The sequence below is a fragment of the Garra rufa genome, chromosome 17, assembly GCF_049309525.1.
Source record: "Garra rufa chromosome 17, GarRuf1.0, whole genome shotgun sequence".
In the NCBI taxonomy this organism is placed as follows: Eukaryota; Metazoa; Chordata; class Actinopteri; order Cypriniformes; family Cyprinidae; genus Garra; species Garra rufa.
The window spans coordinates 27,840,143-27,854,635 of NC_133377.1; the positions used below are offsets into that span (position 1 = coordinate 27,840,143).

The following is a 14,493-nucleotide window of genomic DNA, read 5'->3' on the forward strand; positions in this document are numbered from 1 at the left end:
CTTTTAGCATAGCTTAGCATAGATCATTGAATCCTATTAGACCAATAGCATCGCGTTCAAACATGTCCAACGAGTTTCCATATTTGTTGTATTTAAAACTTGACTCTTCTGTAGTACTAAGACCGGTGGAAATGCAAAGCTGCGAGTTTCTAGGCTGGTAAGATTAGGAACTACACTTCCATTCCGGCGTAATAGTCAAGGAAGTTTGCTGCCGTAATATGGCCGAAGCAGGCGGAGTATTATCAGAAATGAGTTCCCAGCTAGTTTAGCATTTGCACATGTGCTGCGTGGTATTACTGCTCCTGCTTCGGCCATATTACGGCAGCAAACTTCCTTGACTATTACGCCGGAATGGGAGTGTAGTTCCTAATCTTATCAGCCTAGAAAACTGAAGCTTTGCATTTCCACCGGTCTTAGTACACGATACAACTACAGAAGAGTCAAGTTTTAAATAGGACACATATCGAAACTTGTTGGTCATTTTTGAATGCGATGCTATTGGTCTAATAGGATTCAATGATCTATGCTAAGCTATGCTAAAAGTGATATCGCCAGAACAGGAGAACAGCTGAATGGATTTCAAAACGGTAAAACTCAACTTATTAACTCGGGGGGAGTTGGAGAATGAGCCTATTTCCAAAAAAAGTGGAGTGTTCCTTTAAATTAAAGCTATAGTTTTGAATTTAAAAGAAAACCCTCTGCTCTAACTTTTTAACATGAATTCACATATACAGATTTAAAGCACTTAAATTATTTAATTCAGACATTCTTCACAACTTCAGAATACTCTTTCTTAAGTGACTGAATATCTATTGTTTGTATTTATTATAAAATAAACATGTAAATGAAAAATACAGTAAATACATTGTAAATCTGTTTCTGCTGGTGCTCACATGTGCATAAACACCACTGACCCGTGCAAGATCCACCTCTATGGGTAAGCATTCATTATAAAAAAAACTCACAGGACATTCATTTTGAAAACTATGCAAAATATTTTGAAATTTCACGCAAAAATACTATGGATCAGAGTCCCGAAAGCATGAATAGTTTCTGAATCAATCGCGGACGTATGCGCGCCTAATGTACGACTCTAATATACGACTCTAATATACAAGAATGAATACATTAGGCACGTGCGAGTTCGTTACTATTACTCTGATCATCTTTGCCTTTACATTACCGGGAGGGTTTGTTTCATGCAGCCAAGAGATAATAGCTGTCTTCCCGCGGGGGTATAAGTTACTTTTATGTGGGCTTTTACGGGACGAAATAACATATATTCCTTCTGGAGCGGGCAGGCGTGGGACTAAAATCCGTCCCTTGAAGATCTCTAAGATGAAGTTTGCGTACAGCGGTAGATTTGTCTTCGGTTTTTACAAAGTGTAGACACACTTTTAAATGCTTAACGCGATCCATCTTATCGACTGATGTTTACATTACCACGTAAGGTCCTGGCAGATCACTAAATGAAAAAATGCACCCAGGAAAAATTTTATAACAAGTATCCGATTCCAGAATCGGAATCGATATTCGATTCCCAACCCTAGGAATAAATTACATTTTAAACAACAATAATATTTTACAATATAATTTTACAATTCCTTATTTATACATTATGTATATTTGCAGATGAGAATAAAAATTATGATGGCATTAAAAGGACCTTTTAAATTGCATAAATCCACATTTGAATATCATATAAAGTCTATTTAAGGTACAGAGGGTGATACATCTCCACTTCATCATCCATGGTTGATTCACCCTCAGCCCATATGTTATTTATTTTTTCATCCAAATGAATAAGCATAATATCTAACTATGTTTAGAGACTGATGATAGTGAATGAAACAAACCTCTAGAACCTCCTGTCTCTCCTGAATAACCGCTGGGCTGCACGGCTCCACTCTCAGAGATGTTGTCTCTTCCCCCACATAAGGAACCAGCTGGAAGGATGGAAGTAAAACGATTATTGAAATGATATCTGTATTGTAATAACCGTCTTCCAAAATTGGATCTGATTTGAAAAATGTAAATAAATTAAAAAGCTTCCATTTGACATTTTTGTGTCATTTCATGCCAAATTGCCAATTTGAACAACAAATCTTACAAAAATATGCCTTTCCTCTCACTAAAAATGTTTCAAACTCAAACTATATTTTCAGGATTATATTACGTTTTAAATCCTATATTTTCAATGTAGTGTCAGACTTTTGGACCCTACTCTAGTATATCTGAAAAAAATCCCACAACAAGGAAAACAACAAAACATATTTTAGGCTTGGTTTCTACATCAAAAGTAATAACTGCACCATGTTATTATATTTATTCAGCAAAGATATGACTTGACTCACAGATCTTATACCCCACAAAGGATTTTAAAGCATTTGTGGACTATTCATGCTGTTCATCATGAAAACAAGATTCTTGAAAAAGGTAGCGTCTTTTTTTGTGTGTGTGTGTTTCTTCTTAATAATACACAACATTCCAGCTACCTCTAATAGCAAGAAATTAAATTTGTTTCTTTATCACTGCTGGTGGTTGCTGGTAAGTTAAATGTTGCTGCAATCTCTATACAAGCTTTTAATACATCCACATAAATTCTGTAATCAGGTTGTCTATTCAACTAATACACGCCTAAGACATGCAAGTAACTTCATATGTAAATCTATTTTAGTATTGCAGTCTGATTATATGACAAGATATGAAACCAAACAAGGTACTTGGTAAGCTGTTCATATTTCCTTTTGGCATTATGATCATTTCATGTTAATAACTAGTCAGTGATTTGCATTCCATGCTAACAGAATTTCATCTTACTTCTTAGACATATAAATACCAGCAACTGCACCAAATTGCACCATATTCTCATTATATCATATTGTATGAGCCATAAAAATCATGGTGTATCAAATATGATACCAAACATAAAATACATATAAAATTTGGTTTTCATTTTTTTAATATTTCATCTAAAGGTTCAAACTTTTGCATTTCAAAAGATTAGATTTTTTCTGATTTTTATTTCGTATACAGTTGAGGTCAAATATTTATATATACCTTGCTTGAATTTCTAAATATGACCCTGTTCAAAAGTTTCCATACGCTTGATTATTAATACTGAGTTGTTGCCTGAATGATCCACAGCTGTGTTTTAGTGATCGTTGTTCATGAGTCCCTTGTTTGTCCTGAACAGTTAAACTGCCTGCTGTCCTTCAGTAAACTCCTTCAGGTTCCACAATTCTTTGGTTTTCAGCATTTTTGTGTATCTGAACCCTTTCCAACAATGGCTGTATGATGTAGAGATCCTCATTTTTACACTGAGGTCAACTGAGGGACTCATATGCAATTATTACAGAAGGTTCAAACACTCACTTTTGAATTTGAAGATTAGGGTAAATTTTACTTATTTTGTCTTCTGGGAAACAAGTATCTTTTTGTAGCTTCTGATAAGTAGTACTAAATGAAGAAAAATATATATTTAGGCAAAATAGGAAAAATGTACAGATTTTCAATCGGTTCAAAAGTTTACACCCCAGGCTCTTGGTGCAAATCGTTTTTCCTTCTGGACTAGCATCAGTGAGCATTTAAACCTTCTAGAATAGTTATATATGAGTCCCTCAGTTGTTCTCAGTGTGAAAAGATGGATCTCAAAATCATACAGTCATTGTTGGAAAGAGTTCAAATATACAAAAAAAACACAAAGATTTTGTTGGACCTGAAGGCTTTTTCTGAAGAACAGAGGGCAGTTTAACTGTTCAGGACAAACAAGGGTCTCTTGAACAACTATCACTAAACAAACAAACAAAAAAACAGCTGTGGATCATTCAGGTGACAACACAATATTAAGAATCAAGTGTTTGTAAATTTTTGAACAGGGTCATTTTTTATCATTTTAACTATTATCATCTCTTGTGGACTTTATTTAAACATCTTTATTGTCAAATGTTTTATATAGGTCAGTGCTAAAACAAAAATAACATGCATTTTGTATGATCCCTCTTATTTTGGTAAAATAATTAACATTTTGCAGATTCTGTGAGGCATATGTAAACTTTTGACCTCAACTGTATCAGGTTTTACAGGGTTAAACTATAAATAAAACAGTGTATTTGCAAATACATTCCTTACTTTCTATCAAAAATCCTTACTTTCTATAAAAATATTTCTAAAGGCAAATCTAAAACATCTAAAAATGTTTAATAAATTAATTTCAAATGTGATCTAAGAGGCTAGCCAGAATAAGTGAAATACTAGCAAAAGGGCTGAGCTCATCAAAAGGCAAACAGAAGAGGCAATATCAGTAAACATAGATCAAACTCACCTCAGGTGGAGACTCCTGGAGGTCAGGTGTCATTTCTACACAGCGTTCATATAGCAGACGCAGCTTACGGAAGAGCAGTGTTAGCTGACGCAGATGCTCCTGCAGCTTCCCAAAGCGGTCCTGATACGCTGCCTGACTCTGGTTTACACCGTTAGGAAGCTAGAAGAAACACAACCCGATTTTTCTTTTAAAAAAGCAAAATGTATATCCGATTCCCAAATGCACTAGTCTTTTTGTCTTTGAACATTATCTGTTAAGCTACATTGAAATGTATTATGTACTGAAATATTTTATGCATGTCCAAATGAAACATACAAAAAAAAAATTTGGAATAAAATCTATATTTTTATTTTCAATTCTATTGTTTGGTTACAATTTATACAGCTTTATACATAGGAGTATAAAACTCTTCCACATTGTAACGGCCAAAGCTATGTTTTTGCATACATTACATTATATTGTGAGGTGCCCTTTAAGAGACTGATCACGTAACATATAACTCACGCTGTGTGGAGATGACGTAGAATGACTACGTGACTGTTTTAATGAGAACCATACAGATGATAAGTTCGCTCTGCCTTCTTGCTATTATTTTGCCTTCACTTTTATTTTGTAACGCCAAGAAAGAGTTGTCATGTACCAACCATTAAATGTGTGGATCACCTTGCCGTTTTCTATCTCTTTCATTTCATACTTTAATAGTTATCCGGGTTAGAGCGTTACAACATCCACTGTCCACATTTTAACATGAGAATAGGTTATGTTCTCTTCAAGTGCATGCAGCACAATTTTCCTTCTGGTGGAAAAAAACTAAGGTGAACAACAAACGAGAGATTTTATTCTGTGAGCTTGATTTCCTGAAGGCTTGCCTGTTTTTGATACAAATATATTAATGAAACCCTGGACACAGACTCACCTGAGTGGCTCGTGTGATCTGGAAGATCTCCATAGTGCGTGTGACGATGTCCTGGACAGTCTCCTGACCGATGCGGCACAGGTAAACGGGAGAGATTTCCCGCAGGGCACCTTGTGGAGGCATCCCGGGCTGCGCAAGGCCAGGAGGCATGTGTGTCTGCGGCTGCTGCTGTTGCTGAGGGGGCATGACAGGCATACCCGGACCAAGTCCCTTCTGAGGGAGTGAAGCAGACATCTAAAAACAGAGATCATTCATTAAGTGAATGGATGGAACATTGAATTCAGCGCTTCAAGTTCGGAGTACGGGCTTTGTGTAGAAACTTACTGCGCTAATTGGTGTTGCTCCTAGTCTGTGAGTAGTTTAACGTTAATTCTGCTGGATAACAGAAATATTGATAAATAAATGAGGGTCTTCTAAATTCGCTCACATTCAGTTTCAAACAGAGGAGCATTGGCCATTACTTCTTTCATCACTTCCTGTTTCCTGTGTTACATAGAGGTACCTGTAAATCCAGTCAGGAAAAGCAAAGCCTTCTTATTTATTAATGAATGAATTTGATTTGTGTTTTATTTTTTGGGCTTTATTCATATTTGTATTATAGTATAATATTAATATAATGTTGTAAAAAATAGAATAAATTATTAATAGTCTATTGTTATTCATATTATATTAATAAAATTATATTAATAAACGTATTCATGTACTATATTCAATCATTGTTATGTATCTTTTTAGTGTTATTTCATTTTCATTTTTATGAAATAATTTTCTGATTTTGGTATTATAAATGTTAATATTTGTATTATATTGTAACGTAATATTACTATTTACTGTACTGTTTACTACTTTGTATTTGAGTTTTCACTATACATGAACAGTACTAAACGTGCTCCATAAATAAATAAATAAATAAATGTAAACTTTTATTTTCCCAGTTTCCCAGTTATTTTCACACAGATATTGAGACTTATTTATTTCTAAAAAAAAAAAAGAGAAAGAAAGAAAAAAAAAAAAAAGATTTTAAAATGTTTTTAAATAACTATCTTCTGCTCACCAAGCCTGCGTTTATTTGATCCAAAGTACAGCAAAAACAGTAAAATTTTGAAATTATTTTTACTATTTTTACTATTTAAATATATTTTAAAATGTAATGTAATCCTGTGATTTCAAAGCTGATTTTTTGTATCAATACTCCAGTCACATGATCCTTCAGAAATCATTCTAATATTCTGATTTGCTGATCAAAACATTTATTATTATGTTGAAAACAGCTGAATTTTTTCAGGTTTCTTTGATGAATTGGAAGTTCAAAAGAACAGCATTTATCTGAAATAATTATTCTATAAATATGTTCTTTTAAAAAAAAATTAAAATCTTATTTTTCAAAAACATTTGACTGGTAGTGTACCTGATACTTGGTACAAAACATGACACGCAAAATCAGCCGCACACATCGCATTGCTGTAATTTTCTTTTTACTGAAGACTTTTATTTTGAAATCGAATTTTCTCGTTATGTCTCGCGAGTTTTCCGTCTCCACGACACGTAGCTTCAACGTGTGTGTACGATAATCCTGCCTGGTTTCAGGTTTGTTCACTACATATGGTGTATATTTATGGCTTCTTGATTGATTTTTACTAGACTACATTAATTAGGACATTTATATGTGTTGAATATGTTTTTTTTATTTTAAATATGTTTCGTTTTACGTTTGCTAGCTACTCAGGTCAACTCTTAACTTATTAGTTGTTCATAATACAATAGCAAAACATTACACAACAGTCATTTACAGTTCTGTGATGTAAACTCTTAAACCAGTTAATCTGCTGACCTGAATATGCCTTAGACATTTTTCCAGTCCTGAATCTGACATATTGAAGCACTATCTATCAGTATATTATAGTATATTATATTTTTATTTAGATAACAGCTGAATAAATAAGCTTACCATTGATATATGATGTATGGTTTGTTAGGATAGTAAAATATTTGGCCGAGATACAACTATTTAAAAATCTGGAATCTGAGGGTGCAAAAAAAAATCTAAATATTGAGAAAATCGTCTCAAGTTGTCCAAATGAAGTTCTTACCAATGCATATTACTAATCAAAAATTAAGTTTTGATATATTTACGGTAGGAAATTTACAAAATACCTTTATAAAACGTGATCTGTACTTAATATCCTATTGGCATAAAAGAAAAATAGATCATTTTGACCCATGTATTTTTGGCTACTGCCACAAATATACCTGTGCTACTGAAGACTGATTTTGTGATCCAGGGTCACATATGTATTCATTTGGACTCATATATGAAGCAGTTAATGTAACTTCTGATGTGTGATGGTGGTTTACAGGTTGGCCCAGAAGATGGCAGAGAATGGGTGTCATCTCAACCCAGAGGAAGTCTCTACCCCACAGCATCCACCCAGCACAGAGCCAAATGCTGAAGAAGGGTGCAGTTCAGACACCAGTGGTCTTTCTCCATCTCAGAGAGAGGTTCTGGAGCGCTGTCTACATGCTCTCACTCATGCCAAGAATGACAGCCACATTTTAGCAGCACTTCTACTGGTAAACAACAACTTATCCTCCTCATCTCCATTATACCGAAAAACATATATGTGCAATTTTTTGAAACTGAGATTTATACAACATCTGAAAGCTAAATACATAAGTTTTCCATTTGTATATGGTTTGTTAGGATAGGACAATATTTGGCTGAGAGACAACTATTTGAAAATCTGCAATCTGAAGGTGCAAATAGATATATATATTGAGAAAATCACCTTAAAAGTTGTCCAAATGAAGTTCTTATCAATGCGTATTACTCATCAAAAAGTACATTATGATATATTTATGGTAGGAACTTTATCAAATATTTTCATGGAACATTATCTTTACTTAATATCCTAATGATTTTTGGCATAAAAGAAAAATCAATAATTTTGACCCATACAATGGATTGTTGGCTATTGCTACAAATATACCCCAGCGACCTAAGACTGGTTTTGTGGTCCAGGGTCACATATTGTGTTGCTCATTGTTATCTCTTGCTTTTAGATCACAAGGTTGTGTCCAGCAGGACAACTGGATACAGGCACTCTACATCGGATTTTTGAAGCTGTAGGCTTGAATCTGCCCGCACGCCTTCTGGTTACAGCGTTTCGGGGTGACGACAGCTCCGGGTTGCCCCCAGAGGAGTTGATCTCTCTGGGCACTGCTCTGCTGGCTGCTCTCAGCACAGATGCAAGCATAGTTGCCCATCCACAACTTCTCAGCACAGTGCCTCTTATCCTGGGCATACTAGAAAACGGACCCACCTGGACAGATAAACAGACACAAACACTTGAGAATGAATCCCAGAGCAGCTCTGGATCTCAAACTGAAAGTGCTACAGATTCCCAGACCACTTCTAGTACGTCTTCCTTGGATGAGGCTTTGGCTTGTGACTGCTATCAGGTGTTAAATGCTGTATGTGCTTTACCACAAGGCCCTGAGCAGCTTCTCACTCGTGGTGCTGTTTTGGCTCTATGTAAAGCCGTACACAAAAAACAAACTCTCAGCCATGAAAAAGGCCTTCCGCTGTTGGGTCACCTGTTGTCATCTAGTGTAAGACCACGGGCTTGGGCTAAACACTCATCTGATCTTCTTTCGCTGTTGGGGACCGTTTCGCAAAACTTCTGCCGAGCTTCAGATCAGGACAGATTAGAGATGTGCTCTCAGATACCGCCGTTTCTTCCTCCACCCGGGGTCGAGTCAGAAAGCCAGGTGCTTAAGGAGATTGTGGGAAATCTATGGGCTTCGCTACGACCTTTGATTCAGGGCAAGCTCACTCAAGAGCATTTAGGCCTGGTTTTGGTAGTATCTGCTTGCCTTCTGGACCTGTATGGATGGGAGTCAACGGGACCTCCTAAATTCTGTTGCTTGCTGGTGAACCGGGCATGTGTGGAGGTGAGGATGGGTCTAGAAGAACCACCGGGAACAGAAATCTCCCCCAAGTTGCAGCACACGCTCACTGCCTGCTATCGCATCATGGAGGCGGCTATGGAACAAGCCTGCAGCCAGGGGGCAGTTTCAAACCCTGCCCAAATACAGACCACTATCACTGGCCTGAGTCTTCAGCAGAGCAGGCAGGTCCTAGGAGCTCTGGAGGAGGCCTTCTCAGCTGAAATGTACTATCTGAAACAGGTGAGAGTGTTTTAAAAGCAGGTGTTCACTTCTATAATGAAAGTGTTATCCAAGATGTTCATGTCTTTCTTTCTTCAGTCGAAAATAAATGAAGTGGTGGCCAACTGGTTAAAGGTCCAAATTGCAGTTTCAATGCTGCTTTAAAGGGCTCTAGAATAAGGGTCTTCTCTAGCAAAACAATGTCATTTTCAACAAAAAATACAAATTTATATAGTTTTTAACCACAAATGCTCGTCTTACACTCACTCAGCCTCACACATTTCATAATCACGCACGTGTAACGTAGGTGGATGTACTGACCCAGTGTTTACAAAGTGATCGTGCAAAGAAACGCCTTTACAAAAAAAGGTAAAACAGCGATACTGGGCGATTTTGAAGTTGGAGGAGAAAAAGATGGAGTTTTTCGCCCTACCCTACCTTCTTTAATGAAGTACACAGACAAGGAACTAATCACGCATGACTTTTCCAACATGATTACGTAATGCGTAAAGATGCTCATGCGCATTGCAGAACTAGTGCAAGATTAGCATTTGTGGTTGAAGTATATAGATTTAAATTTTTTTTTTTAAGAAAACTACTGATCGTTTTGCTAGATAAGACACTTATTCTTCGGCTGGGATTGTGTAGTAGAGCACATTGAAACTGCAGTTTGGACCTTCAACCTGTTGGCCACCATTGAAGTCCATTAAATGGAGAAAATTCCTGGAATGTTTTTCTCAAAAACCTTAATTTCTTTGTGAGTGAGGAAAGAAAGACGTGAACCTCTTTGACATACAGAGGTGGCAGTGAACTTCTCCTTTAGGAACTTTTTAAAAGAAGTTCTTTAATTGAATAGGAAAACACTTTATGTAAAAATAAATTATGTTTTCTTGTTATAGAATTATAAACAATTATTCTTTTTTTACCCTTTAGAAGGAACAGACGGATTATGATGACCCCTTTCTATTTGCCACTTTTCGCTCCCTCTGTGCTTGGCTTGCTGAAGAAACCTCATGTCTGAAGGAAGATGTCATTGAACTCCTGCCTTTTCTCATCGGCTATGCTAAAAGTCACTTCAAGGGAGGGGGAAAAGGCAAGGGACTTGCTGATTGGATGTCAAAGATGTCCATCAGCAACAGTTCACAAGACGGGACCTGGAACAGAGAAGCTGCTCTTAGGTAAGACATTACTGTGCCCTTTTGCTGTCTTTTTTTTAAAGCAGAAGTTCACTTCCAGAATAAAAAATTATGTGATAATTTACTCACCCCCATGTGATCCAAGATGTTCATGTCACCAAGAAATTAAGGTTTTAGAGAAAAACATTCCAGGATTTTTCTCCATACAGTGGACTGGTTAAATTATATACCTTTTTTTTTTAGAAAATGACGAATCGTGTAGAGCCCTGCATTGAAACTGCAATTTGGGCCTTCAACCCATTGACCACCATTGAAGTCCACTATATGGAGAAAAAAAAATTCTCAAAAAATTTAATTTCTTCACGGTTATGAAAAAATACATATCTTATGCTGTCTATTCAAGTGTGTATATGTTCCTGTTCTTTCTTAGATATCTTCTCCCAGCTCTGTGCCACCTCTCTGCTGAAGATGAGCCGAGGCGGGTTCTTCTCTCTCTGGATACTCCAGCCTTGCTTGTGGATTTTCTGAGTAAAGGTTGGGCATCTTTGAGAGGTCAGAGTGGGAAGACGGTGACTCGAGACCCCAGTTTGGAAACGGCGTGTTCTGCTTTACTAAACTTTGCCATCACCGAGCCAGAACGAGTCAGGTACACACAGATCTGAATTCACATACAAGAAAAGCTGTTACTTAACCATGACTTGATCCACTGCTCCATTGTGCTCTCTCAGGACTGATCCTTGTTTCGTTGCTCTGGAAAACATGCTGAGTGAATCACTGCCCATTCTTCTCCATAAGCCACGCCTCTTGGTCTTAGCAGCAAACTGTTGCACTTTGGGGCTCATGATTGGCAGACTGAAGTCAACTTCCAAAGGTAGTAGTGGCTTGAAATGATTCGAATTGGTTAGTATGATGTGTAAAGCAGAATGCTGGTGATGATAGCCATTCACTTTTATAGTATGGAGGAAAACTATGGAAGTCAGTGGCTATTAGCAAATGTACTGGTGATTGGTTGGACAGAATTTTCACGTTGCGGTGAACTATCCTTTTAAGTAAACATTAGATTTAAGGCAATCGATAGGTAAAAATACAGGATATGTTTATTGTTGCTGCCTAATAATGGGTGTCTTGAATTTTTCCAGACCCTGTAGAACCTGCCCATCGGCGTTTCCTCTCCTCAGTTCTGTCTTTTCTCTTGAGTGCTGTGCAGTCCAGCCAGGTTTCTAAACCGGAACGGATCAGCCCTCTCTGGGAGGAACACTGGGAGGAGGTTGGAGAGCTCTGGAGACTCAGTTTGCAGGCGTTGGGCGGCTGTGTTCGTGCTCAGCCCTGGATAACCACCCTCATCAGAGATGAAGGATGGCTGCAGAACATTTTTACTCTGCTGGGGTCCAGTGGACGCCTCCAAGACCAACCTTCACAGGATGCTCTAGAGGAAGTCCTGTGTGCCATTGCCAAGCAATGCCCAGTGTGTCGCAAGGACATTAGTGAGCTCGTCAAGAGTGCAAGCTGTGGATCTCTTAAGGGCCTGCCACAGCTTAGCAGAATACTGGTGGAGTAGATTTCGTAAAATGCATATATTTAATAACAGACAAACAGGTAAAGCACTTACCATATTTTCATGTTTGTCAGTTTGGCATATTTAAACTGCAGAAGGATGTGTAATAAATACACTCTGTATACATCAGAATTTTGAATAAAAATATTTCTGCTTTTGACGTGGTTTGAAGTGAAGTTATTTTCTGTTTTAAAAACGATAAAAACGAACCTGGAATTCACTTTGACATTCTTACATTTGCAAGGTGCATTTATGTAATGTGAAATGCATCTGTTGCACTGACCTGTCAGTGTTGTGTGTTAGTATGTCCAGTAGGTGGCATCCTTACAGCAATCTATATTAATTCAAAAACAGACAAGGAATGATTTGTGACTTTGGACTACGAAGTCTTAAGTAGCACTAAGTAGTAATATGCATTGCTACGAACGTAATTTGGACAACTTTAAAGGCGAGTTTTCTCAATATAATTTTTTTTTTTTTTTTTTTTTTCAAACCTTGAAAAGTCAATAACGCATAATAATAATCTGTCGTGCCCTTTTCTGCAGATGTATGGTCATTTGCTACTGTTTTGGCCTTTTATAATCAGTGTTGAGGGTAAACATTACAAGTACGCGAGTTACGTGATCAGATTACTTTTTTCAAGTTACTAGTAAAATAACGCATTACTTTTTAATTTACAAGAAAAATATCTGAGTTACTTTTTCAAATAAGTAACACAAGTCACTTTGTTTTCCCATTTATTGACTGGCATTCTGGCAAGTCTCCTGTCCCCATGTTGAGAGAAATCGGAAGTGCTGTGTAAACATGATTTAACTGTAGTTCTAGACTAAATGTGAACATGAATGAATTTATCTCACTCGGGGAAAAGGCTGATTCAGAATACATCAAAATGAATTTAAAAAGTAAAATGCGAACTCAGAATATAATGCAAACCTGGAATAATTAAATGTTAAATATCCAAACATCATTTATGTATTTAATCCCATTTTCAAGTCTTTGCTGCTGATTTTCATGATCCAGTTCAACCGTACTAATAAGCAATAATTACTTAAGATAAACTAACATTTGTACTTCATTGTTTTTTTGCTGAAAATTGTTGAACCGTCTTCTCCTACATTCTACTATACAGACGTAAAATATCGTTTCGTATTCATTTCACTTTTTGGCTTTTACATTAGCTAAAAATAAAACTTTTTATATTAAAAACAAACAAGCAAGCCCTGCCCAGATTTTAAAAGTAATGTCAAAGTAACTCAAATGAGATGTAAAGCATTACTTTGCATTATAAGTAATGTAGTTACTTTCTACAGAGTAATGCAATATTGTAATGCATTATTTTTAAAAGTAACTTTCCCCAACATTACTACGTAATGAAACTAAAAGTAATAAAAAATGTGTCTGCAAACATAGTGAGCTGCTTACCTAGACAGCATTTTCGAGCAAAACCAATCAACTTATTTGATTAAACATTTTGTCCAGGTTTTAGGGTAAAATTACCAAAAACATTCTGTATAGCCTAGCCAAAGCATTTGGGCATCGTAAAAAAAATGTGTTTAGTTGCCAGTTGCTACTGCTTTGGCCCTCATAAGTGTTGAGGAAAACGCGTTACAAGTAACGGGAGTTGCGTAAACAGATTACTTTTTTAACTAACTAAAGTAAGGCATTACTTTTTCATTTACAAGGACAAAAGTAAACGCAAAAGTAACAATACTTTCCATACAAAGTAACGAAGTAACGTGATTAGTTGCTTTTGTAGGGAGTAAGGCAATATTCTAATGCATTATTTTTAAAAATATCTTTTCCCAACACTGTTAATAACTAAATCTTAAGAAATTGAAAGTAGCCTAATAACATTTTTTAAGTTAGTAGGCTACTGCCTACTTGTGCTGCCTACATAGCATTTTTGGGGCAAAATTATTACATTTATTTGATTAAACATCAAATATGTCCAAAATATGACGAAGAATGTGAAACAAAACAATGAAATAGCAAAAACGCAGCCTAACATATAGAAATACTGTTAAATAATTCTATAAAACAGGTGGCAACACGTCTCGACCCGACATGACCAGAAAACACAGCATTTCAGTTAAAATCCCTTATTATAAGATGACTTTTGTCTGACTGAGGTTTTATTTGACACTTGTTTATTCGACAACTACAGCCTTTGGCACAAATGTGACGATGTTAGAACATTTCCTTGAGGATAAAATGACCAAAAACATTCTGTATAGCCTAGGTAAAGCATTTCAATAATGCTGAAATAAAAGCAAAGTAATTTTCTCCGCTTAAACTTTCCTCAGTCCGCCTTGCCATCCAAAATCAGCATCCCATTTGCCCCCACTTTTGTCTCACAGAAGTTTATCCTCCGCCCATCAGCATATCATCATACGTC

The 14,493-nt window shown here is 36.4% G+C and overlaps 2 protein-coding genes across 2 annotated transcripts in view; one reads left to right on the forward strand and one right to left on the reverse strand.

Annotated features, from left to right (window-relative positions):
- The window catches only part of LOC141290068 (mediator of RNA polymerase II transcription subunit 30), a 7,248-nt gene extending 1,531 nt beyond the window's left edge, over positions 1-5,717 (reverse strand). Inside the window, exons 1-4 of the mRNA XM_073822264.1 lie at positions 5,565-5,717; positions 5,241-5,474; positions 4,325-4,483; positions 1,857-1,946 (exon numbers count right to left, since the gene is read on the reverse strand). Of these exons, the coding sequence (XP_073678365.1) occupies positions 1,857-1,946; positions 4,325-4,483; positions 5,241-5,474 (483 nt within the window). The 5' untranslated portion in view covers positions 5,565-5,717. The remainder of the gene's footprint in view (positions 1-1,856; positions 1,947-4,324; positions 4,484-5,240; positions 5,475-5,564) is intronic.
- A 1,062-nt stretch (positions 5,718-6,779) lies between these two features.
- On the forward strand, positions 6,780-12,255 carry ncdn (neurochondrin). The gene is made up of 7 exons (XM_073822016.1): positions 6,780-6,827; positions 7,598-7,811; positions 8,301-9,428; positions 10,341-10,585; positions 10,974-11,189; positions 11,272-11,414; positions 11,683-12,255. The coding sequence occupies exons 2-7, from the start codon at positions 7,611-7,613 to the stop codon at positions 12,099-12,101; spliced, it is 2,352 nt and encodes a 783-aa protein (XP_073678117.1). The 5' UTR covers positions 6,780-6,827; positions 7,598-7,610; the 3' UTR covers positions 12,102-12,255.
- The last annotated feature ends 2,238 nt before the right edge of the window (positions 12,256-14,493 follow it).

Bases quoted from the DNA above. Each gene is read 5' to 3' on its own strand.
- ncdn (XM_073822016.1), top strand. From the start codon at position 7,611: ATGGCAGAGAATGGGTGTCATCTCAACCCAGAGGAAGTCTCTACCCCA. The intron at 9,429-10,340 runs GTGAGAGTGTTT...TTTACCCTTTAG, and splicing joins AAATGTACTATCTGAAACAG to AAGGAACAGACGGATTATGA. The intron at 11,190-11,271 runs GTACACACAGAT...GTGCTCTCTCAG, and splicing joins ACCGAGCCAGAACGAGTCAG to GACTGATCCTTGTTTCGTTG.